Source organism: Hemiscyllium ocellatum, chromosome 18, assembly GCF_020745735.1.
Source record: "Hemiscyllium ocellatum isolate sHemOce1 chromosome 18, sHemOce1.pat.X.cur, whole genome shotgun sequence".
Lineage (NCBI taxonomy): Eukaryota > Metazoa > Chordata > Chondrichthyes > Orectolobiformes > Hemiscylliidae > Hemiscyllium > Hemiscyllium ocellatum.
In genome coordinates this window covers 49359619-49386826 of record NC_083418.1, presented here as the reverse complement: position 1 = coordinate 49386826, position 27208 = coordinate 49359619, and the positions used below count along the sequence as shown (strand labels likewise).

The 27208-nt window shown below is 41.0% G+C and overlaps 1 protein-coding gene across 1 annotated transcript; it reads left to right on the top strand.

Annotated features, from left to right (window-relative positions):
- Window positions 1-24477, top strand: LOC132824216 (uncharacterized). Its single transcript, XM_060838522.1, has 9 exons — window positions 1-581; window positions 1930-2054; window positions 3804-3870; window positions 8335-8477; window positions 12483-12492; window positions 14663-14666; window positions 16199-16344; window positions 17060-17170; window positions 24205-24477. Exons 1-9 carry the CDS (start codon window positions 315-317, stop codon window positions 24385-24387), a joined length of 1056 nt encoding a protein of 351 aa, XP_060694505.1. The 5' UTR covers window positions 1-314; the 3' UTR covers window positions 24388-24477.
- Window positions 24478-27208: the final 2731 nt, after the last annotated feature.

Below are 27208 nucleotides of genomic sequence, written 5' to 3'. Positions count from 1 at the left end.
CTTGCCGTTCTTCTCCGTCGTCTTTTATTTCCCTATTCCGTTTTCTGTTTTTTTTGTGTGTGTGACTGTCTTCATCCTCCAGATTTTGAAGTTTCTTCCGCCCCACTATCCAGTTACTGCATTTCCCTCTCTACTTATCTTTTTGTACACTACTCTCAATGTCTTTTTACCTCCTCTACTTCGATTCGTTTTTCTTAGGGAACATAAAAGAGTGGCTGGGGAAGGACAGGGGTTACTGAGAGATGAGATTACGATAAAGGAGAGGACTGAAGCAGAACAGAAGGGGAAGGAGTAGATGGAGAAAGGATGCGGAAATGTTAAGAGTGCGGGGAAGGAAAGAAGGAGGGACATTTCTGCATTTCAGTTTAAATTCTGTTGCTCTACCTTTATCCTTTAGCTCCAAAAAAAGCCAAAATCACTGGAATACAATGGGCATTGAGGTAGTTGACTTTGGCTCATTTGGCTTAGGAAAAGATGAACCATCAGCCATCGAAATGGAGCGAATATCCACAGAGGTCATCAGGGCTTTAACAGACATTGGATTTGTATACCTGAAAAACACTGGAATTGAAGATCAAAAGGTGTGTCCTTGCTAATGTCTCAACAAATTTACTGTCAGTTCTTGTTAGCAATGTGAATGCATACTTTGGGAAATTTGGGTTGTGCTTTTGTAATTTTGTGCTATAGCAATGTTAATGTGACGGTGAATCAGTTGAACTATTCAATAATGAATCATGTCGGATAGACAGATTGGTTCTTGAGTATCAAGGGGATCAAGGGTTATGGAGAGAAAGCAGGAGAATGGGTTGAGGAATGTATCAATCATGATCATATCATCACTGCTCCAATTTCTTATGGTCTGATGATGCCATCAACTAAAAGACCAATTTACAAGTAATTGTAAGTCATGCCTGAATCCCGAGAGCACATTTCCAATCTCTGAATATATCTTATCTGTATTTTCCATTTAAAGACCTTCCTGTGAAGAGAATCCTATTAGATATTGGACATTTCTCTGTCAGTAGCCAGTCTGCCATTCATGTCACAATGCGTGCACATCAAACCCTGCCCAGCTCTTGTGGATATTGTTTTGTTGTTTCTCTTTTATTCATGACCCTGCACCTCTATTAGATTCGATTACCTACAGTGTGGAGACACGCCATTTGACCCAACAAGTTCACACCGACCCTCCGAAGAGTAACCCACCCAGTCCCATTCCCCTTCCCCTATCATATATTTACCCCTGACTAATGCACTTAACACTATGGGCAATTTAGCATGTCCAATTCACCTAATCTGCACATCTTTGGATTGTGGGAGGAAATCCATGCAAAATATGGGGAGAATGTGTAAACTCCACACAGGCAGTCACTGTAGGCAGGAATCAAATCCGGGTCCCTGGTCCTGTGAGGCAACAGTGCTAACTACTAAGCCACCATGCCACTCCTATGTAATTAGGGCTATTGCCATCATTTTCTAAGTTGCTTGAGTTCCGAGCCCATTGGAATCTCTTCCCATAATGTGTTGCTATAAATAGTTCTTTCCTATCATTGCTTCAGTATTCTTTATGACATTAAGAATTAGTGCTCAACATTCACTCATACAATATATCCCAAATCCTTCTGTTTCCATAGAACATTGCTTGAATATCAAAAAATGTACAACTACACGTTCTTTTACAAGTCTTGTCCTAACCAGTTGACCTATTGCTGACCTAGCTAGCAATGCTCACATGCTATGAAAAAATACATTGAGAAACTTTCTCCTTTTAATATTGAATCCCCTAATCATCATGATTTATGTAGCCTTTCAAAATAGATCAGTGATAATGAACAAAAAAAAGAAAGGGACTGTTGATTAAAACTTAGAGCTAATAGATCCAAGGAGCAAAACATATTTCATCACATTTGAAACATAATTTTTCCTCAGATATTTGAAGTGATGGACATCTGCAAGAAGTTCTTCATGCTTCCAAGTAACATTAAACAACAATATGTCCATACAATGGGGTCTGAATCTCTAACTCATGGCTGGGTTGCAGCAGATACAGAAAGGTATAAAAATACAGAACTATTCTTGGCAGAATTTTTTTTGTGGGAATGAGACGAGGTGGCAAAATAGACTTAGAGGCATTGGGTACAAAATAATTCGTATAAAGTCTGTCATTGGTAAGGTGTCAACTGAGGTGTTTTAGCCAGACTTGATTATAACTAGAGGAATTTTACTCAAAATGGAAATGTGGAAGGACTGGAGATTAATTTTCACTGTTGTGAAGAGAACAAAACAATTTAAATGGATTATTCAAAAATAAGGAGGAATGACATTGCAGTTAGGGAGGAATTGTTTCCACTGGTGTCAGGGCCAATTACCAGTGGTCAAATATTAACGTAATTTGCAAAACGACCAGAAATGAGAAACAGAAATAAAATAATGTGATATGCGTTATGACAAACAGTTATCCATTAATGGGAGGATGGTAGATGTGAGTTAGATAGCAATTTTTCAAAAGGAGCAGCAACAGTATTTGGGGAGAAAAATTATAGTGTCATGAGTGAAGAGCAGATGAGTGTCCCAATTGGGTAGCTCACAAAAGTTATCGATATAGACATACATGATCATTTGGCTACTCAGTCTCCTGAGGTTCAGTGATGTGCTATGCTGGTCTGCCAAAGATTAAACAATGTTGAAAGATTAAGAACATCATGATAACAACAGTTTAATGATAAACTATTTTGTTGCCAGTATCTAGTCCATAATCAATGTATTTTGTCCAGCAACTTGTAGTTTTGAAGTATACTTGCTATTTGAAAACACAAAACAAATAAATGGTCTTGATTGAAAAAAACTGGCAATAATTTTGTAATCAATGTAATTAAAGCAAGTTGGAAATTATTTTCATTTAAATACTGTCCGATATCCTAAGGTCAGATGGATGGCTGTAATGTGAACAATGAGTGTGCCAGTTCTGGTCCTCTGGGTGCAGCCTGAGTATCTACTATTATATCCATAGGCAGAGGCTAAAAACTAGCAATTGTTGGAAAGAGCCATAAAACTCCATTAGAGAGTCACAAGAGGTAAAAATTGTTCATACTGTTTCTAAGAATGAAGGAAAGTTTTTGAAATAAAGACATAGTTAATTTGCCTCTCTATGTGGGAATAGTCACTTCCACTAAACTGAATTAGATTAGATTACTTACAGTGTGGAAACAGGCCCTTCGGCCCAACAAGTCCACACCGACCCATCGAAGCGGGTTATTATGAGTATCAAAGAAGATTCATATTAGGTAATTTTCTTGTGTTGATTGCATGTTTATGGGGTGCCATGGGATGGCTCAATAGTTAGCACTACTGCCTCACAGTACAAGGAACCAAGTTCAATTCCAACCTCAAGTGACCGTCTGTGTGGAATTTGCACACTCTCCCCTTGTGTGCGTGAGTTTTCTTTGAGTCCTCCGGTTTCCTCCCACAGTCGAAAAATGTGCTAGTTAGGTGGATTGGTCATGCTGAATTGCCTATAGCGCTCAATTGGCTGAGGAAATGTAGGATTACAGGGAAGCGATGGTGGGGGGGCGGGGTAAATCTTGATGGGATGCTCATTGGACAGTGTAGGCATGTTGGGCTGAATGGCCTGTTTCCACAGTATAGGGATTCTCTGCTATGATGGATTGTATATGATATGTGGAAAATGTAGACTCGGTAGACCAGATGACTTTTCCTTGTAACAAGGCTTGTACTAAACTAGCTAGTTAGTCAGAAGAAGAATTATAAGAGGAATTTTGTGTAACAATTCTTTTTCTTCACAGATTAAATCCTGTGCGGCCTGCAGACCTGAAGGAGGCCTTTAACATATCAGCATTATCTTCACATGTTGTAAGATTTTAAAAGTTCCAGCTATGGTTCTCCTTGAACTTTGTACTGTACATCAGATAATGGGTGTTGTGCCTGCCATGCAGTGTATTGTTGACCCTTGTGTTCAGCAAAGGATTGTGAGTCAACTCATAATAAAAAATGATATTTATCTATTTCAACACAATTAATACCGTAATAACAAATACACTACAAATTAGCACAGATAAGTTTAGCCAATGCTTGGCTTGATTTCCCAATATGCTTTATTTATTGTACAGGTTTTTTGTAAGTCTGCCATTATGTACAGGCTGTCCGGCCACATGGGATTTTTAGAGAAATGCGGCCAGTTACTTGTTCAGTGGTACTTACAGTTGGTATCATTCCTACTGCTCCTCTTGTGCAAGGCAGAAGGATGGAGTCTTTAAAAATTAAGATCAAGGTGACAGATGAGCCTGACACCTGCCAATGAGCAGAATCCAAGCTGTTTTGAGGTTACACCTTCTTCAAAATTATTCCTTCCCCTCTTTGCAGCCAGAATCCTCCAGGTTTTTGGAGGATTAACTTGATGACAGGAAAAGACAACACAGCTATATTACTTACGCCATGACGCGATCCTCATGTTCATACCTCATCATCGCTCATGACTTTACATTTATATATTTCTTCACTATATTTATTCTCTGTTCCCCTGTTGTGTTCAATCCCATTTCCACAATCTCACTGCTTTACTTGTTTTCACACCTTGACCCAATCACCCTTTCTTTATTCCCCTCTTGCCCCCCATTCTGCAATTCCTCCTTCCCTGATCCTTTATGCCACTTCCAAAATCTAGTTGTCATCACCTGTTGTCTCTTCCTGCTCTCACTGGTAATTTTCACCACCTTGACACCTTTCACATCCTTATCTCCTTACTACTTCCTTTCTCTCTTCCCACTGCTCTCACCTCAGCATCCGTTTGCCTCGTGATAACCCCGACAAGGCCCATGGGGGATGAGAAATTAATCTGAGTGTGGAACTTATTAAGTATGTATTCTCTTAGTAACAGGCAATAGTCTGCTCAGCTGGAACTCATCACCTGAGCAGAGCATTCTTGTGGTGCAACAGTAGTGTCCCTGCCTCTGATCCTTGAGGCCTGGGTTCAAATCCCACTTACTCCTGAGGTATGTAAAGACATCTCTGATCAGGTTAATTAGAAAGTATTATAAAGCAGACCAAGGATGGGTCTACAGAAATGTCTGTCTTAGGCTGGGACCTAGATTATATGTGTCATGAGTGGTGGACCTACTATGGTGTTGAACAATGAATGGTGTCCCTCTCCAGTTAGACTTCCTGAGTTATGACAACTCTCCACTTCCTTATCTACTCCCCTCTCGACCATTACTTCATAGCCTATTACCTCGCTTCCTCTTTCTCTGCCTCCTCAACTCTTCCCCATCCACCCGATGCCTCAACCAAAATCTTGTTATTTATATCATGCTTTAAATCTGCTCTATATTTTCAGGCATTTGTGATATAAATCCTTGGTTCTTTAACTGGGTCCATGGACCCCTGGTGGTCCATGAAATAACGTGCATGTGAACAGTGGTGCAATGGTGCCCGTTGACCCTTATTTTGATTAATTTTGTCTCCTTGAGCAGCTCAGCTGAGAGCATGTGCACCAGACGGTTCATTGTCAGGCCCTTGCTTCCTGTTTCTCTGCCTCCTCAACTCTTTTCCATCAACCATCAGCCTCACCCAAAAACCAATTATTTCGGTCCTGCTCGGATAATCTGCTTTGTATTTTCAGGCATTTGTAACATAAATCCCTGGTTCTCCCATGAGATCTGAGTTGTGGGCATCACGGTGGCACAGTGGTTAGCACTGCTGCCTCACAGCACCAGGGACCTGGGTTCAATTCCCGCCTCTGGTGACTGACTGTGTGGAGTTTGCACGTTCTCCCCGTGTCTGCGTGGGTTTGCTCCGGTTTCCTCCCACAGTCCAAAGATGTGCGGGTCAGGTGAATTGGCCATGCTAAATTGCCCGTAGTGTTAGGTAAGGGGTAAATGTAGGGGTATGGGTGGGTTGCGCTTCGGCGGGTCAGTGTGGACTTGTTGGGCCGAAAGGCCTGTTTCCACACTGTAAGTAATCTAATCTAATCTAATCTAATCTAATCTAATCTATGAAGCAATGTGAATGTGAACAGTGGTATAATGGTGCCTGTTGAGCCTGTCCTGTTGACTCTGATTTTGATTTCTTACATCTGCTTGATCAGCACAACAGAGAGCATGTGCACCAGAAAGTTCATTGTCAGGCTCAGATCCTGACTAATATGTAGGGAATTGATTAAATGCCAAAGAATTTTCATATATTAGCCAGTCAAACAGCGAGCAAAGAATGTCAGTCTATATGCAGGTGATAGAGTGGGGGAGGGGGCTAAGGAGTAAATGATAGGTGGGGATCGAGGCCGAAGAGAGAGAATACCAGTTGGACAGACAAGTGAGAGGATAGCGATCTGGCTAGGAGGATGAATCATTGTTATTGGTGGTGATTCTTCCTGAGGTGAGTTCAACCAATCGGGATCAGTCATGATTTCCAAGAAGTCCTGTTTTAAATTTTTAAGACGTCCTCATGAAGCAGAATATTTCAGGGGTGTAAGTGATGTGGACTGTGGTGAGAAGTGTGGCAAAATTTAGACAAGTCATCCACAGAGACCCATCTCTATATGAGCTGGTTACTGCGGGGAACCATAGGTTATATCAGTGCAATGATGACTTGTGACTCCAATGTGCAATCCCCTGACTGTTGTGGAGTGCATAGTTAATGCCTGCCATGCCTCAACCTAGGGCTATGTTGGAACAGAGTATAGGACTGTTGAAAATCACTTTGCTTGCTTGAACAGGTCTCAGGCTATCCTCCAGGATAGTCCAGTGCAGTGTTTTACACAAGTGGAACAGGTGACATCCAGGCCACAGACAAACTTGGGGAGTGGGATAATTTCTCTGAAGAAGAGGAGAAGGCGCCCACAATAGCTGCAATAAGTGATACAAAACAGATAGTACCTCAGTAGAACTGATCTGTATGCAGCCTATGCTCACTGACAGTAAAATTGTCTTTGGCCATGATTCTGAAATTGGTTGGCATTGTCAAGGGCTCAGCTCAAACTCTGTTGCCTTCAACTGTGTTCCCTTTTGCTCTCCATAAATAAAAGCTAATGTTTGCATTTGTCTGATTGCTTTACTGAATATGATGTTGCCTGACTGGACACTGACAAGAAGTGGGTTTTTGTTGGGTACTGTGGATGGGGTAGTATTGACATGAAAAGGTTGTTCAAATGAGATGTAACTAAGGACAGGTAAAGTGTGTGGCCTAGTGCTTAAAGAGCAACTAAGAGATTAGGTTTGCATAAGTGATTGTGACTGCCATTTGGTATGGATGGTAGGGCTATCTGACTGCAGTGCTATTATGTTGTCAATGAAGGGTGAGGTTGGATTAACAAAGGCTTGTCTGGGTGTATAGTGGCAGGTGCAAGGATTGGCAGTCTTTTGCTAGATATCTGTTGAATGGCAAATTGTCCCAGGATTAAAGCATGACACGACTGGGGGCAATCAGAGAGACATTACAGCAGAATGAAAGGTCATTAATAAGGCACGTTAGGGTATGAAACCCCCCTTAACGTCATTGTTCAATCCTGATTTAGCTGAAGTTATGCAAGATTGAGCCCAATGTCTTTCCCCTGACCTTTAAAAATAATACATCCAGGTCTGTATTTCTGTCCAAAACAATTAAATGTGAAGCAGCTTCAGACCTTACAAAATTGTTGTAAGTGTATTGAAAAAAATTATAGATTTCACATTCAGCAATGTTCATTTAAAGGAATTTAGAACATTATATCTTGGTTGGAAAATAAGCCACTTAAAAACTAAAAACGCTTGAGAAACAGTGCTCGAAATAATTAAACACTGTAAAATTTGTTCTCAGCTTTAAACTTAGCATTATGATATTGAACATCAGAAAGACATTTGATAGCGATAGTGGGGGATGAATGAGTCAGAGGAAGCCCCAATGATGAGGCTGAGTATGGGTAAGCCAGAAGTCATTGAAGATTAACCCTGAAAGATCAAAGGGCTGACTTGACAGCATTACCAGGCAGTCATAGTGTGTGTGTTTAACTACTGATAGAAATGGATGTTAAAATTACAAGAATTAATTGTACAACAGGACATTTATGCAAGCACAAGATCGATCCACCCTCATTGGGGATCTGAAAGCAGAAATTAATTTATTTGTGTTCAAGCCTCTCATATTGCATTGCAAATCCTTCACAAATCTTTCATCAGTATTTCAACCCTTCTCCACTCATCACTGAACCAACATTGCAACCTCCTATTTACTGACACAAGATATTTAAATTATTTTCAGAATCAAGTAAAGATAGCATTGCATTTGTTACTTCAGTAAATAAAACTTTATTAAAGCCCTGCTGTTTCTATTTATCTATTTCTCTAGAAATGGCCTGTTATTAACAACAATCCTGAGTTTCGGGAATGCGTGGAATCATTCTTCAAAACGTGTCAGCAGCTGTCAGTAAAAATTCTGAAAGTGATTGCACTGGGCCTGGGTCTTGAGAGGGATTTCTTCATCAACAAGCAGTAAGTATCAGTTCAATAAGCAGTACTATCCAATTTTGGTTTATGACTCTATAAATCTTTCCACAATATAAATATAAACATTTATATATATTAAAGAAGTTTGGGGACTTCCAGGTGATTGGTGTTGAAGTAGAAAATCAATATATTCATCCTGAGGACATGAAGGGCAATAGCTTTCTCATGATTATTCCCTCAAGAAATCTTGTCGGGTGGTCAAAGTTAAAAATCACACAACACCAGGTTATAGTCCAACAGGTTTAATTGGAAGCACACTAGCTTTCGGAGCGACGCTTCTTTATCAGGTGATTGTGGAGGGCTCGATCGTAACACAGAATTTATAGCAAAAATCTGCAGTGTGATGTAACTGAAATGATACATTGAAAAATTGATTGTCTGTTATGCCTTTCATTTGTTAGAATACTGTGATAGTTTCACTTCTTTCATGTGTAAATGACAAAACCCTTCTTTTTAAAGTTGCATTCTCGGGTTAGCTGCTAACAATGGTGATAGACAGACAATATGTTGAAGGTGTTGGCCCCCAGTGTTCTCTGTCTATGACCTGATGTTTAGATTGATTCTAATCTAATAAGTGAAATAACAGTGTTTTACATAAATTCCTGCAGTTTTTGAGCTCAGAGTTCTACATGAATGTATGCAGTTTTGAGCAAAGTGCAATGTAACTTTGCAAGTACAAATTCACCCCACAAAATATATGTGTGCATGTGTGTCTTTGTCTGTCTGTGTGTGTCTGTCTGTCTGGGGTGGTGTGTGTGTATGTGTGTGTGTTTGTGTATTTGTGTATAGTGGGTGCAGAGTGTCTTAAGTCTGCGAGGGGGTGCATGTGTGAGCGTGGGAGTGTATGTGTCTACAAGGGTGTGTGTGGGTGTCTGTGTGCGCTCCTGTATGTACCTGTGTCCGTGTGTGTGTGAGAGTGTGTGTGTGTGTAGGAATATCTGTGTGTGTGTAGTGCAATGGTGATCACCTGTAATGTGACATGTGGTGATAGGCTTACACAATATTTAAGTATTGAAAGCATTTGCAATTATTTGAAAGGAAATTAAGTGGTGCCATTTTCTCTTTGCTTGTTAATAGTTAAAAAAACACATTGTTAACAAACCCTTCCTTCGCTTTGTGATCATGTTGCCAATGAGATCACAAAATGTCACAAGCAACAGCTGAGAGATCCCTGCTCCACCAGAACATTATTTTGTGATTACATGCCATATCCACTATCCAACTCTGCTATTTGTCAATGAATCCTGAGCAAACTGGAAGTTAATCTCTCAGACCCCATGTTAGCAATCCCTTTTGAAAGTGTTCTCCTTGGGTCATCCTCAGCTGATTCTTCATCCTGTGCCATTTTCCTCAGCAATTTATGTTAGTGGTCAGTTGCTATTCTTTTCCATGCTCAGGGGGTATAGTGAGAAGTTTCTAAGTCTGTCTCAGTCAGGAAGTGATGATTTGGAGGTGCTGGTGTTGGACTGGGGTGTACAAAGTTAAAAATCACACAACACCAGCTTATAGTCCAACTGGTCTATTTGGAATCACTAGCTTTCGAACGCTGCTCCTTCATCATTCACCTGATGAAGGAGCAACGCTCCAAAAGCTAATGCTTCCAAATAAACCTGTTGGACTATAACCTGGTGTTGTGTGATTTTTTTAACACAAACGGGAAGGGTACTTAAGCTATTTACATTGTTCTGAACTAAGTGAGAGCCATTTGGCAACTGAGCTCATCACCTCTTATGACGGGCCTGATATAACATTGGCTGAGCAGAAACTGGGTCAGAGATGGTTGGACCTGTCCATTTAAACTATCAGTAGGTTGTCAAATCAAACAAGTTACGGACTTACTTCATGCTCCTGAGATCAGATCATTCGCACTTTTAAAATTTCCTCAGCCAACAGTGACTTTACCATCACATGAAGGTGAAAAGATCATTCGGAGCCGGAAGGGCTTTTTTAAAAAAAGTATTTTGTGCTTTTTGCCTTACTTGTGCGTTCAAGAGGAAATCAGCACAACTCAATCAATGGATTCTCCAGGCAATATAACTTTCCACCACACGGGGGGAGTGGATTACCAGGATTTTGATGGGATCCAGCAATTTAAAAAGAACTCAACTATACTCCCCAAAGTAGCATTACACTCCCCTTGACGGCTGCTTCTCCCAATACTAAAATTGTCTGATTTTATACCATTTGTGAGAACCGCTGCCATGGGATCACTCTACAACACTGCCAGCCACCTGGGGAAGATCACCTCTCCGCCTTCCCGCCCTCCCCCAACTAAGACCAAATTGTTCCATGACATTAAAAAGGTACAGCCATTCCACATCATCAAATGCTTTTTCCGCATCTAGGGAGACTACCAAGCCTGGGATCAACCTTTGCTAGCACACCTGGACTGCATTCAACATTCTTCTGATGTTGATAGAAGAGCTGCGACCCTTAATGAAACCAGTCTAGTCCTCCTTTACATAGAGGGCAATACCTTCACCAGCCTCAATGCCAATGTTTTAGACAGTATTTTAACATCCACATTTAACAGCGAGATGGATTTGTATGTGGCGCAGTCCTCAGGATCTTTCCGTCTCTTAAGAATAAGGGAAATATGAGCTTCCCTGAGAGAGGGCAGGAGGCAGTCCTCACTGTACGAATGGTGATATATGCCCAACATTGGCTTCGCCAATATGTTTATAAACTCTTTATAAAACTCGCTTGGGAATCCGTTGGTGCCAGGTGCAATTATACTTCGGAGCTGCCTTGCCATCTCTTGTATCTTTTGTGTTGTCAGAGGGGCATTGAAAAGAAAATTATACCTGGAAGATCCAAGTTCTCAAAAAAGGACTCTATACTCGCCAAACCATCCTCACAGATCTCGACCAGTATGACTCTGCATAAAATTTCCAAAATGCTGTATTGATCTTTTTGGACTCATGAGTGGGAGTACCAGCATCCTCTCTAAAGGACATGATAGATTGAGGAGCGCTCGTCTTGCTGGCCAGAAAAGCCAAGTATCTACCTGGCTTATCACCATTCTCAAATAGTCTTTGCTTCATGAAGGAGATTTCTCTCTTAGCTGCTTGGGTGAACACGGAGTTCATATCAGCCTGAAGATCTGTAATCCACTGTAACCTATTCACAGAGGGTCTGTCAAAATGTGTTGTCTTGGCTGCCGTCAACTGGGCCTCAAGAAACGCCATTGCTCTCCCCTCTATCTCTTCTGGGTTGCTGAATATGAGATAATTTACCCCTTGAATAAGCCTTGGCAGTCTCCCAGAGCTCTGATGAGTTAATGGCCATACCCAAATTAATATCCCAGAAGGTCTGAAACTCCCTTATGAAATACTCAATGAACTTACTGCCTTTCAAAAGAAAAGGATCCATATGCCAATGCTGCATGTCTGTCCCATTACCCTGATCTTAATCTCTAAATACACTGCCTCATGGTCTGAAATGGCTATATTCCCAATGTTACAGGTTAGTAGTGAAACCAAAAAAGTCGGCGGGGGCCAAAAAATATATCGATCCTTGTGTGACATTTGTGCGGGTTGGAGAAGAAAGTAAAATCCCTTCCCTTAGGTGAAGACATCTCCACACAGTCACCAACCCCAACTCCCCACCTAGGTCCACCAACTGTTTGGATTGTGGAGAGATACCCAAAAGACCTCTTGGCATCCTATCCACCTCGGGATAAGATGGTCAAAGACTCCCCCTATAATCATGTGGCACTCTCCAAGGGCCATCAGCCTGGAAAGTGCATCAGTTAAAAACTTGAGGGGTGTGCTAGGAGGCAGTAAACATAAAAATTGCCATACTCCTGCCCATGTATTAGGATTTTGAGGATAACAAATTGCCCATGCTCGTCCTTAATTTGGTCTATCAACTGGAATGGTTGATTCTTCTGTATTAGTAGCCACTCCTCTACATTTGGAATTAAAAGACAAGAAGAATACCCGGCTGAACTCTCCCTGCTGTAACTTTAGATGCTCCGTATCATCTAAGTGAGCTTCTTGTAGCAGAGCAATATTAACCCTCACTGTTCTGAGACTTGAGAACATTTTCTTTCCTTTAACTGGTGAGTGACTCTCCTTTATGTTCCAGGTGCATCACCCAAACGAGCAACTAGCCATAGCCATCTAAAGCAGCCCATGACCTCCCAAGAGAAAGAACCCACTCATCATGCACTGAATGGAGACAAGAAAAGATTCATAAAATCTAAAAAATACAACTACAAACAATGCCAAAGCAAAAATTCTAATAACTGTTCCTAAAATAAACAAAAGACAAATAACTGAAAACGTATCCCATGCCTATAGGTGGCACTCACTCTTCTCACTAACACCTCCGTGGCTCCTTCCGGCTGAAGCCGAGACCCAAAACCAGGCAAAACAGAAACAAAGAAACATACACCTCATACACATGGAAATTAAAAGTGGGCAGCCAACCCATCCCACCCATACATCAACCTCGCTTGTTGTCAATAAAGGAAATGACCACCTTAACCAAAAAAAAAACAGGGACTAGTAAAAATAACAAGAAAGGGAACGAAGAAACAGTTTTACATATTACAGAAATAAAGCCAGGCACACAAAGTAAACAACAGTGAGAACATGGAGTCGCAGGTAGATAGGATAGTGAAGAAGGCGTTTGGTATGCTTTCCTTTATTGGTCAGAGTATTGAGTATAGGAGTTGGGAGGTCATGTTGCAGCTCTACAGGACATTGATTAGGCCACTGTTGGAATATTGTGTGCAATTCTGGTCTCCTTCCTATTGGAAAGATATTGTGAAACTTGAAAGGGTTCAGAAAAGATTTACAAGGATGTTGCCAGGGTTGGAGGATTTGAGCTATAGGGAGAGGCTGAACAGGCTGTTTGCCCTGGAGCGTTGGAGGCTGAGGGGTGACCTTATAGAGGTCTACAAAATTATGAGGGGCAAGGATAGGATAAATAGACAAAGTCTTTTCCCTGGGGTCGGGGAGTCCAGAACTAGAGGGCATAGGTTTAGGGTGAGAGGGGAAAGATATAAAAGAGACCTAAGGGGCAATGTTTTCATGCAGAGGGTGGTACGTGTATGGAATGAGCTGCCAGAGGAAGTGGTGGAGGCTGATACAATTGCAACATTTAAGAGGCATTTGGATGGGTATATGAATAGGAAGGGTTAGGAGGGATATGGGACGGTTGCTGGCAGGTGGGACTAGATTGGGTTGGGATATCTGATCGGCATGGACGGGTTGGACTGAAGGGTCTGTTTCCATGCTGTACATCTCTATGACTCTATGACTCTAACAAAGGAAATATTATTGTCCATAGTATTTGACCCAACCAGTGTCTAGGAAAATAAAGTGTCTAGGAAATCCTTTGCCTTCTCGTTGAATCAAAATTATACACGGACCCTCCATGGCTGAAGCGCAACTTCAGCCATGGAGTGGGCGGCATGGTGGCACAGTGGTTAGCACTGCTGCCACACAGCGCCTGAGACCCGGGTTCAATTCCCGACTCAGGCGACTGACTGTGTGGAGTTTGCACGTTCTCCCCGTGTCTGCATGGGTTTCCTCTGGGTGCTCCGGTTTCCTCCCACAGTCCAATGATGTGCGGGTCAGGTGAATTGGCCATGCTAAATTGCCTGTAGTGTTAGGTAAGGGGTAAATGTAGGGGTATGGATGGGTTGCGCTTCGGCGGGTTGGTGTGGACTTGTTGGGCCGAAGGGCCTGTTTCCACACTGTAAGTCTAATCTAATCTAACTCTGCTGGGTCCAGAATATAGAATGTTCAAGTTTCTCAGCCTCTTCCTCACTTCATCATAAGATTTCCTTTTCCAGATTGCAGCCCCAGAAAAGTCCTGAAAAAAACATGATTTTTGACCCCTTGGCAATCAGGACCTGTGGATCTTTCCCCAGCATTCTGGAAGCTTCCTTGGCCACTTTCTTGTCTCTATAACATTAAAATCAAGCTAGGACCAGGCTGTTCCACCTCCTCCATGCACTGCCTGAGATGCTGGATCACCTGCTCATGCTTCTGTAGCATGGCTGAGATTGGTTCCTGCCTGGTCGGGACACCTCCAGTGCTGACTCAATCCTCCCTCAGAGTTTGACGAACTCTGAGACCAAACTCTGCTGGTCGGTTAAGTTCAAAGGTGCCTCCACGGAATTGGCGCTGCAGCAACGAACACATCCATTGCTGCAGGGGAGTGCCCTGCATGTTGCGATCGACGCAATCCCTTTCCTTTCGTCATCTTCCTTGAACATTAAAAGTGATACTTAGAAACTCTGGGGACTTCACACTGTCGATTTTTCGAAAATGGCTAATAAGGGGAGGGTGAAAGCGCCACTTTGCCTGGATTGTGGTGTGGAGCCCAGCAAGGCAGATCTGTTTGATCGCTGCCATCTTGAATCCTCCCCCAAATCTTCTCTCTTTGATCCCGCTTTGTTAGTTGGAACATACATTTCCATTTCCATTTAGTGTGTAGCTTTCTCCCACATCAATGAAAAATGTAGTTAGGTCAATCAAACTGAATGGGCCCATTCCTGCAGTGAGGGAAAGAGGGATTTTATTACTTACTAAACCTGAAAACCTGTTAAAAAAAACTCAGCAACAAACACAGATAATATGTTTTTAAACAAAAAAATGATTGAGACTGATACACATCAGAAGAATAAATAATTTCTATGACTCTATGATTCTAATTGTTCCGGGTCCATGAAGTGTCAGATTGTAACTTGAGCCACAGTTATTGAAGTTTTGACTTGTTTCCTCAACAGTGGTTTTAGATATCTTGAATTCTTGGTCAATGGTTGTTTCCGCAATTTGTTTTTTCACTGAATATTGGGTTTGGAAAGGCAAGGAACAGAGCAGGGGACAGAAAGAGATTGCCAGTTCTTGTTGCAAATTCAGTTTTTCTTTTCTCTCTCTCCTGCTTTGCTAAGCAAATCCTGAAATGTAGGTGGAGAATTCCCAAGAATGGCTCCATTGTCTTCGTAAGCTGAACAGTTCAGGCAACTTTCGGATTCAAGGTTTACAACTTCTCATACAAATGTGAATTAACACAGGAGGTGCAGATTTCTTGAGACTGATTTAGTTGATTATGTTCAGAAATTTGATAAAATTGCTAAATGATTTGCTAAAATGATAATTTCAGTGCAGAATGGTCTTGTTTATTCCACATTATTGCAAGTCTAAGAAGCCTCTATGTTCAAGTGCAAAACACAGTCACCTTACATCCAAGTTTCTTTTAGTATCATTTTAGACTATGTAAGGTGACTGGTCAGATGATAGAAATTGAATATTCGCGGACAATTTTTATCGCTATTGGGAGTAGTTAGTTACTAAAAATGAGCCTGTGTTGTGATTGCCACAAAACAAGTGAGGTTTGACATATAAGACAGTGGCATTTCATTTATGAGTAAATATGCTTGTGTGGTGGTATGAGTACCACTATGTATGAGCATTGAGTGAGCACAAACATTAAAATATGAATTGACCTATTTGAAAGGATAGAATTTATTTTCCATTTGCAGCTGTAACATGTAAATTAAAAGATTTGATTATGCATTTTTTTAACATTTTCTCTTAAATGTTAGAAATCAAATAGTTATACAACACAGCACAGAGTTTGTCCTTCACAAATTCTTTTGCCTGATATTGAGAAAAATGGAAAAAAATAGAATAAATAAATAATTGATTCATCATGCTCATGATAAACTATTTTGAAATTCCTTAAAGGCAATCAAAATTTTACAACGCTTCGAGCTCTATATTATCCATCAGTACAGAACTCCTCTGTGAAGGATCATCAGATCCGATGTGGAGAGCATTCTGATTATGGAACATTCACTTTACTCTTCCAAGATAAGACTGGAGGGCTAGAGGTAAAGTTAAATAATTGCAATGTGATTTCAGACTTAATTGTTTCCATTCATGAGATAAGGTATTAAAGCATCTTATTAAACCTTATGGTCACACATGGATAATGTTTTCATTACAATTGTCTTTGCATTTATTCTATTGATCAAATATTCCTCAGGTTCAAAATTCCATTTTTATAAATAATTCTTTGTGAGTACATCATATGTCAAACAATAATGCAGTCACTTTTGTTTTCTGTTTGTACTGAACTTGCTTAGAAAAAGCAGATACTAATATGGCAGAAGCAGCTGAGTGCTGTATCCAGGTGAATGGAAGAGACCAGGAAGAATTCCAACTCTTTTCCTAGTCTATGCTGAGATAGCTGATTAAATGGTCATAAGCCTGTGTAGAATTTAAGCTAGTAACATTGGATGAAAAAAGACAATGCTTGCTGCCCTTGATCATATCCAGTTACCTGTGTAGAAACTACATAAATGTGTATGTTAGATCATGACTGAACTAAATTGAGTATTGAATATTTTCAGGCATTTCCTGCACATGCACTCAATTATGTTCTGATGCCTGTAAGATTGCCACTTTGAGGAAGTATCTAGAGGGCTCTCAGTAAGTTGGCATCTTCAAGAGGCATGATAAATTGTGAAGGAAAAGTAGAATGCTTGGGATTGGGTTAAGAAACATTAGTGTTTCACTGGTTTACACTGGTTTTCTGTATTTTAGGTTATGCACAGGTCTGGCCAATTCGTTGCTGCTCCCTACATCCAAAATACCGTTCTCATCAACATTGCTGATCTTCTGCAGAGGTGGACATCTGACAAATTATTATCAACGGTGAGATGTTACTCATTTTCGTAAAGTTCAGTCATTTGCTATTTAAACATGCATTTGGATTATGGTTTTTTAATCATCTTTGATGGACATGTACAGATGAAACCTTTGGGAGACTCAATTCCTCTGTGGATAATTTATGAATTCATTAACACATTTAAATGGAAGTCCATAAATATTTCAAAACTTGATTACCTTCAAAAAACATGTTGTTAACAATACAGAAAAATATGATTCTATAATTGAAGATATTACAACTTTCGTTGGAATACTTTAGTCTTGCAATTATATTCATTGGGCCTCTCCCTGGCATGGTGAGACAGCCTTACTCGAAAGCAAGTATAATCAGTGTCTTTTGTGCTTATGCAACTACATAAGTTACTGGGTAATGTCTGAGTGTTGAGAATTTGAGACTCCTAAAATCATATAGGACCAAGGACGCTGTACAGCCTATTGCATCCTATACCAACAAAACACTCTGAATTTACCCAAACCCCAATTTCCAGCACTTAGGCTCTGCCCTTGAATATTATGATATTTCAAGAGCCCATCCAAGTGCTTTTGAAATGGATGAGGTCTCTCATATCAACTATCCTCCCAGGCAGTGTATTCCGGATTCCCACCACCCTCTGGTGGAAACCATTTTCCTCAGGTTCCCTCTAAACTTCCTGCCTTTCACCTTAAATAGTATTGTCTCATTGTTATTGACCCCTCAGATAGGGAGAACAGTTGCCATCAACCAAATCTCCTGAACAAGGGTTACACCTGAAACATCGACTTCTCCACCTCCTGATGCTACCTGGCTTGCTGTGTTCTTCCTGCCTCCTGCTTGTCTATCTTGGATTCCAGCAGCTGCAGTTTTTTTGTCGCTCTTATCAACCAAATCTGTCCATGCTCCTCATAATCTTAAACATCTCACTAGGGCTCCTCTCAAGCTTCTTGGCTTCAAAAATAATGAGCCTATTCAGACTCATTATTCAGACTCATAGTTAAACTGCTCCATCCCAAGCAACATATTGGTGCAACTTGTCTATACCCCATCCAGCGCAACCACATCCTTCCTATAGTGTGGTGAATAGAACTGTGCGCATATTTGATCTGCAAATGAATCAAATATTTGTACAGTTCCAACATAAGCTCCTCATTCGCAATCTACATCATGACTGATAATGGCAAATGTCCCATATGCCTGCCCTGCTGTCTTCAGAAATCTCTGGAGAAGTACGCTAAGATCCCACTGTCCCTGAGCTTCCCAGTCTTGTCTACTGTTAAGCCTCTTTGATGAATCCATCTATCATGTCCAGTAACATAAGACCTCTTCATCACTGTTAATCACCCAGCCCAACATCTTGTCAATTGCAAACATACATATTATCGCCCAAAGCCATATTTTCTTGTGTACTGTTTATGTATATCACGAACAATAAGTTTCTGAGCACTAACCCCTGTGGTACGCCACGGGATGCTAATCTCCAGGCACAGCAGCCTTCTGCATTCAGTGTTGGATCCAACTTGCCAGTTTTTCCTGAATTGCATGTGCTTTTATCTTTAACAGTTGAGAGTGTGGTACTGGAAAAGCACAGCAGGTCAGGCAGCATCCAAGGAGCAGGAAAACCAACATTTTGGGCAAACAGCCTTCATCTGGAATGAGGCTGGGAGACATGGGGGTGGAGAGATAAATGGGAGGGCAATGGGGCTGGGGGGAGGGTAGCTGAGAGTGCAGTAGGTGGATGGAAGTGGGAGTAACAGTGATAGGTCGGAGGGGAGAGTGGAGTGGAGAGGTGGGAAGTAAGGTGGACAGGTGGGACAAGTCATGAATGCAGTGCTGAATTGAAAGGTTGGAACTGGGATAAGGTGGGGGGAGGGGAAATGAGGAAACTGGTGAAATCCACATTGATGCCATGGGGTTGGAGGGTCCCAAGGCCGAAGATGAGGCATTCCTCCTTACTGGGTGGTAAGGGAGTGGCAATGGAGGAGGCCCAGGGCTGGCATATCCTCGGCAGAGTGGGAGGGGGAGTTGAAGTCTTCAGCCATGGGATGGTGGGGTTGGTTGGTGTGGGTGGCCTGGAGATGTTCTCTGAAACGCTCTATGAGAAGGCGTCCAGTCTCACCAGTAAAAAGCAGACAGCATCGGGAGTATCGGATACAGTAAATGACATGGGTGGAAGTGCAGGTGAAACTTTGATGGATGTGAAAGGCTCCTTTGAGGCCTTGGACGGAGGCGAGGGGGGGGGGTGTGGGCATAGATTTTGCAATTACTGCAATGGCAGGAGAAAATGCCAAGAGGGGAGGGTGGGATGGACCTGACACGGTAACAATACTGTATCTGTTGCTCTTGATGCGGTCTCCTCTAAACTGGGGAGACAGGATGCCTGCTCGCAGCACACTTCAGAGAACACCTCTGGGAGACCTGCATCAACCAATCCCATCGCCCCATGGCCGACCACTTCAACTCCCCCTCCCATCCTTTGGCACTTTCTCTGTGGCAAAAGAGGAATCCCAGCAATCTGGGATTCAACTCATCTAAATCTGGAGATTTGTTTACTTTTAAGTCCACGGAAACCTTCAATACTTTCTCACTCTCGATATCAAACTGCTCAAGAACATCAAAATTCCTCTTTCGAATTCCTTACCTACTTCCTGTTTCTCCAAAGTGGAGACAGATGTGAAATACTCATTTACCACCCTACCAATGTCCTTCAACTCCACACAAAGATTGTTCTCTTAGTTTGTTGGGTGGCTTAATCTTTCCCTCATTATTCTCTTCCCCTTGATATACTTCTAGCATAATGTAGGATTCTCCCTAATCTCATCTGCAAATGTCTTTCATACCCCACTGTGCTTTTCTGATTTCTTTCTTATGTTCCTATCTACACTTTCTAAACTCTGTTAATTTGTGTCCTTTGTACCTCTCAAAAGCTTCTTTTCCTTCTTATCCCGTCCTGAAAATGATTAGACATCAGGGCTATCTGCACTTGTTGCTGCCATGTTTCATTCTGAAGGGGAATATGTTAAGCCTGTGCTCGTGCTAATTCCATTTGAATGCCACCTCTGCCCCCGAAGAAAAAAACTGTCTCATTGTAGATTTACCCAGAAATGACTTCTCCCAATCAACATTTGGCCAGTTCCTACCTTTCAAACGTAATCTGTCTTCTTCCAAAACCCTTTCTTCCAAACCTATAAAAATGTTGACTGCAGAAGGTAGAATTGAAGATGATCAGATCAGTCATGATCTCATTGAATAGTACAGCAGACTCGATGGGCCAAATGGCCTACCTGTGCTCCTATATCTTGTGGTCTTACACATAAGGGGATTCAGACCTATTGCTCATTGCATCCACATGTGCATAATCTGTCCAAGATACACAGGTGTTGTGTCACTTTGCACTGTTATCGATGACCAGTTCTCCACAAAAAGAATTGGTCAAATATTTGGGTGAGATGCTGCAACCAATCTTTAACAAGTTTTCTACTTATACTTTTGCAAAGACCAAGTAGATTTTGTGCATCAATACTAATGCAGTGCCTGCGTGTTCATTTGATTTTGTTAGCCTATTCACCAATTTTCCACTCAGCAAAAACATAATATCTGTCCTGCAGCAGTCTGTCCTGGCAATCTAAACTCCAGCCGTTATTTTGTGAAGTAGTATTCATTGAACCTATGAACTAAGTAACTTGACCAATTTAGTAACAACACCATGGACTACTGCCAGAGAAGATACTGGTAACAGGAATTCACAGTGAGACAAGAAGCACTCAATTATATAAAGCGAGATTAGAGAGTTCAGTGAAGAGTGACAGAGTCGTGGTAGGAGTACTGGACAAACTCTCAGCTCCAGGGACCACTTTGTCCTTGCTAAAGACATAGCTGGTTCATAGGTAGGAGTGCTGCCTACTTTGGGAGAAAAGCCAGTGGTAACTCAGGCCACTGAAATATTGCAGGACACATATCCTGAGATTTTTCCTGACTGTGTGGTAACGTGGCCACAACGTCTTCAGTTAGAGCAGGAGAGATCAAAGAAAACAGAAAAGCAAGTTGAAGTGGAATTAGTGGAGAGTCTGTTTGATCAGATGTTTGACACAAACCCGGAGCAGATAGATGACACGGCAAACATCTTTAGCTTAGATAAATTAACTGAGCTACAGCAGAAAGTTGAAAATTTAATGCAATTGTATGAAAAAGCTTACACAGGAAAAGAATCTGAATGTATCCTTGAATGTTATTATCTTAAAAATGATGTCTTAATGGAGACCATCACATATTCAGGCAGATGAGAAATGGGCAGAAGTTCATTAAGTCATATTGCCAGTGAGTTATAGAAGGGAGGTGTTGTGAGTGGACATGAGCTACCACTAGGGGGTCATTTAGGAGTGAGAAAAATTCAAGCTAAAATACAAAATATGTTTACTGACCTGGACTACACAAGGATGTCGTTGAATTTTGCCAGGCATGTCATATATATCAGGTAATTGGAAAACCACAAGCAGGAATATAACCTGTTCGTTTATACCTCTTCCTGCATTTGAGGAACCTTTTACAAGATTCTTAATTGATTGCATAGGACCCCTACCGAAAACAAAACGAGGGATTCAGTATTTGTTAACAATAATGGATGTGTCAACTAGATCTCCAGCAGCCATTCCATTTTTCAATATCACAGCTAAAAGTATTGTTGAGGAATTACTCAAATTTTTCACTAGAAAAGGACTACCCACAGAATACAATCAGATCAAGGGTCAAACGTCACATTGGAGTTATTCAAGAAAGTTATGGATAGGTTAGAAATATGTTTCAACACCTACCGTAGATGCCCAAAATCACAGATACTAGTGAACCCATTCATTTAAATTTGAAATTTACCTCCTGGCAGCCCCCCAAGTCCCTGGTTCTGGAACATTCCATGCAATATTTTCGGGTTGTGGTAACCACGGGTAACTGAAACCATGGACGACAGTCACTATGGACATTGATCATAACCCATTGAAGTTTGTAGAGAAACTTAAGGGCAAAAATGCAAGACTGTTTAGATGGAACTTGTTGTTCTAGCCATTCAGTTTGACAATTGTGCATGGGACAGGTCGAGAAAACATGATTGCCAATGCATTGTGAAACCTCAAATGAGAAAGGGAGGCGTTCGATGGCAGGTTTACAGTGGAATGGAATGTTGTTGTGCATATTTGCACATTTATAGTCAATGTAATATGTATATGTGTTGTGGAGTACTTACAGTTTAAGATTAAGGAGTTTTAAAAATGAAGGCATCTTTGGATATTGATGGTTTATATTTTTAAGGGGGGAGGTATGACAAAGCTGCTCCTTTAATAAGGTTATACTGTCCTCGTTTTTTTTTAGAAAGATCGTTAAAGACACAAACTCTGAAAAGTCTAACTTGCAGGGTTTTAGCTAAGAAGATACTGTCTCAGGTAACTGGCTTTCAAGTTTTTGAAAAGAAAACACTTGTACAATGAAATACAGTTCTCCCAGCTCAGTGTTTCTCTGGTTTGGTTTCATTTTTAGCAGGGGTGTTGAAAAGGCTGCTGGACCCAAAAAAGCAGATCTCTGCTAATCTCTCTCGGACTTCTCTCCTGTAAGACCCTGTGTTTGAATTTACCGTTAGTGCCAAGGGATGTTTGTGGGTATTGTTGCAAGTATTGGGAGCAGCAGCATTAGGTTGCAATAATCTGTTGGGTTTTTGGATAGGTTAAGTTATTCTGTATTCTATTCTCTTTTGTTTATGTTCCATTAGGTAATCTTGTAAATAAATTATGTTTTGTTTAAAACTCAGTGGGTTGATCAATTGCATGACTCCTGGAATATCCACTTTACGCTTACCTATGCTGAAAACAATTAGCAAATTTAGTTCTGGGCTACTTTCTTGAAATGTTTTGAGGGGTTTCACCTGGTCCATAACAAGTGGGGTTCAATATCCAGCAGTATCCTCCAGTACATTGCAGCAGATATATGAATTTTACAGCTGGTATGTTGATTCTATGCCCTAAAGATTAGTGGATCATATCGAACAGCATATTTCCTTGGCAGTTCTCAATATGTCAAGTACTCACCATACAAAACAGCTACAAATCTGCAAGACAGTTACTGACATTTGATATGATTCTGCAACTGGAAGCAGTTGCGGGATAGTCATGAGTATGAGTCCTGTAGTACCAAATGGCTGATGCTGTTGCAACTTTGTTAAATGTGGAGCGAGTCAACAAAATAAACTTCCAACAGGTGACAGGGCAGCAGGTACAGTGTAGAAATGGTATTTGTACAAGTAAGAAGTGCCTTTGGTTTCTGTGCTGGACAGAGTCAAAGTCCAATGTTTGATTTAGATTAGATTACTTACAGTGTGGAAACAGGCCCTTCGGCCCAACAAGTCCACACCGACCCGCCGAAGCGACAAGCCACCCATACCCCTACATATACCCCTTACCTAACACTACGGGCAATTTAGCATGGCCAATTCACCTGACCCGCACATCTTTGGACTGTGGGAGGAAACCGGAGCACCCGGAGGAAACCCACGCAGACACGGGGAGAACGTGCAAACTCCACACAGTCAGTCGCCTGAGGCGGGAATTGAACCCAGGTCCCTGGCGCTGTGAGGCAGCAGTGCTAACCACTGTGCCACCGTGCCACCCCTATGCCACCGTGCCACCCCTAATGCCACCGTGCCACCCCTAATGCCACCGTGCCACCCCTTTGTTTCTTTATATGCTACTGCACAGCAAAGAAAAGCTTCAGTGACAATATGTGTAGACAAACATATTTTGTGAGCAAATTAGACTACTGAAATTTTAAAAATGAGAGAGAGAAAGATAATCAAAGTACCACAAAGACATAAATTGCCTGCATATTAGTGAATTCCTTTGCTGTTTAGCTTAACAAAAGCTGTCTACTTAATCTTTGGTTGGTCAGCAGCTGCATTTCCCCATTTCTGGTTTGGTTAAAGTTGCTAATAAGACAGCAATTCTGCTTTAATTCTGCTTCACAACACACAATTTAACTTGGGTAAATGTTTACTCTTTTGTTATAGGTTCACCGAGTCGTCCTTCCAGAGTCTGAAGGCAAGATGTGCAGACCTAGACAGTCATTGGCTTTCTTTGTTACTCCAGACAATGATGTGATGGTCACATGCTGTAGTGGACCTCAGAAGTATCCACCCATCCCGGCTCTGCAGTACCTACAGGACCGTATGAATTCTTTGCATAAAATGTAACACACTCCTGATCTAAGGAGTGAATGCATTGGCTATTGTGAGGAGATGCTTCAAGATTATATAGAAGTCACAAAATTGAAAGGGCATTTGATGAGATTTTTAATAAAAGCTATAATCTGACTATTTAAACTATGATTTCTGAAGGTCATTTGGGGACATGAGTTTTTGATTTCATACTAACACTTTGGTTTTTTAGTTTGTGGAGCTCTGTGTCTCATCCAAGCTTCTGTGCGGACACTTTGAGGAGTGAAGGGGCATTAATTGCCTTAAATGAAAGATGGGGACAATTCTGAAAGGCCCATTTCCACACTGTAGGAATTCAATGATTCAATGGTTCTAACTTACTGCTTGTTGGCTTTAGTCTTGGAAAACCAAGAGCTTGACTATGGGGGAGGTATTTAGTCAAACAAATAGGGAGGAATTAATACAGCAAATTCGAAGCATTTTCCAGAATTTATAATTAAGAAATAAATGTTCAGTTGTTTGATAATGTACTTGTATGTTTCAAATCAAAATGTGACTTCATAAACTTTTCCTGTGATAACTTCCTTCCCTTCATACCATTTATGAATAGATTTTGCCTGTCAACATTTTCATTAAAAAGACAAGTGCCTTGACCATTTTGTTTCAGCTGTCTTTCACTGGAGTTTGTTTTGATATACATGTTCTGAACATCTGAGCCAATTCCATACTCTACAGATTGTACACCAGTTTATTAGAGGGGTAGAGTCATATTTGTACCTGTCAAAACATTAAGGTCCAAATCTCTTTTAGGCACTCCTTCTGTCTAGCTGCTATCTCAAATGAGGTAAAATACCTTTTGACACCATTCTTATGAAATTTAGGTCCTAAGAGAAGATTCTTGGCTAAATTAAATGGGGGTGGTGTACCAGCAGGTTTTACATCTTTTCTACTAGGTACACTAGCCTCCTCACCTCCATCCAGGGCCCCAAACAATCCATCCAGATGAGACAGAGGTTCACCTGCCTCTCTTCCAACTTAGTTTACTGCATCAGGTACTCCCGATGTGGTCTTCTTAACATCAGGAAGACCAAATGTAAACTTAGGGAATGGTTCGCCAAGCATCTCAGCTGGGCCCACAGGGGCTGACCGGACCTCCCTCTCACTGTCCATTTCAATTGCCCCAACCACCCCCTTTCTTACATGACAATCTTTGGCCTCCTCCGTCGACACAACACATCTTCTGCCTGATGGAAAATATAATGTTACAGCTACAGAGAAGGAGCAAAGAAAGATCAACTTTAATCTATAAGAGATCCAAAGGACCACCTCTTGCTGACATTGAGAGAGAGAGATTGCACCATGCAACTAAGCTCTTCCCCTCTTTCCTGTACTCAGTCTCATCACTGTCTGTGATCTGATCCACTTTGGTGGTGTCATCAGCAAACTTGTAAATAGATTTAGAATGGAACTTGGCCACATTATCATGAGTATATAAGGGATATGGTAAGGGGTTGAGTAGAAAGCCATGTGGGGCACTGGCGTTGAGGGTTACCTTGGAGGAGATATTGTCACGTATAATTTCTGATTGTGGTCTGTGGGTCAGGAGGTCAAGTATTCACTTGTGAAGGAGGGAACAAAGTCCTAGGCCTTTGGTGATGAGTTTGGTTGGAATTATGTGTTGAAGTGGAGCCAAATTCAATAAGTAGGAATCTGACATAGGTAATCTTGTTATCCAGATGTTTCAGGATAAGTTTAGGGCTAGGCAGATGGCATTTGCCTTGGATATGTTGTTATGGTTGGCAAATTGTAATGGATCAAGTTAACCTGGGAGGCTTGAGTTGATTTGTGCCATGATTAACCTCTCAAAACACTTTGTAATGATGAAAGTCAGAGCCATTGGGCAATAGTTATCAAGTCTGAGCTACTATCTATTTCTTCCTTTTTTCATTGAAACATTTCATTTGTTAACTCAAGTTCTTTAATTTCCCTATCTCTTTGGAGTTTGTGCTTTTTCAATTACATTTCATTCTTTTCATTTTTTCTCTTTTCCATTTCAAGTTTTATAACTCTTCCGTTCTCCTCTCCACTATCCTCCATTTTTCTTTTTCCTCAATGTCAAGTCTTTTAATTTGTGTTTCTCTCTCCAAGTTCAAGTCCATATCATTTCTAACTGTCTCTTAATTAATGCCAATGGAGACATCTTAATTTCAAAGGTTTTCATCCCACCAAATCGACAAACGTATAATCATTTGAAACTCCTCATTTTTGCACACCTGCTTTTACTTCTACATTCAACTTATTTGCTAAGTTTGTTGGTTTAAATTTTTAAGTAATCCAGTTATATTTTGCACAATTATTTAGAACACGCAAAAACATTTTCAAATTTTGTACAATAAACTTCACAACAACACAGCTGCTTTACGCTCTGCAGCTATAACTTCAACAAGAGACAAATCTTTCTTAAATCCAGTGAATTCATAAGTCATGAACAAGTCACCACTTGTTATGATCTTACTGGACAAATCTGATCCCAGACACAAACTTGGGTATATCATAATTTGATAAGTTTTCATTTTTGTGAAATAGTCTCTCGCTGAAATGTTAACATGCAATGCTGCAGATTTTGTTTTGATGATAAAATAGAAGTTTATTAACAAATGAAGGTAATCTAGAGTAACCAAACATCACCTTCAAACACAAAATCAAAGATAATTAATCCCAAAGCACTGCTTTATAGTTAGAAAATGAAAATGGCTTTCTGAAGAACCGAAAACATCACTAGTCCAATGTTCACATCACAGTCCCTGTATCTAAGTAGCATAATGTTACTTGTGACTAGGATGTATTCTGCTTTAAG

What these genes read in the sequence shown, in the direction of transcription:
- LOC132824216 (XM_060838522.1), top strand. Translation starts at nt 315, where the DNA reads ATGTTAAGAGTGCGGGGAAGGAAAGAAGGAGGGACATTTCTGCATTTC. An exon ending in CTGGAATTGAAGATCAAAAG is followed by an intron (nt 582 to 1,929) that starts GTGTGTCCTTGC and finishes ATTTTTCCTCAG; the next exon opens with ATATTTGAAGTGATGGACAT. An exon ending in ATAAGACTGGAGGGCTAGAG is followed by an intron (nt 16,345 to 17,059) that starts GTAAAGTTAAAT and finishes TCTGTATTTTAG; the next exon opens with GTTATGCACAGGTCTGGCCA.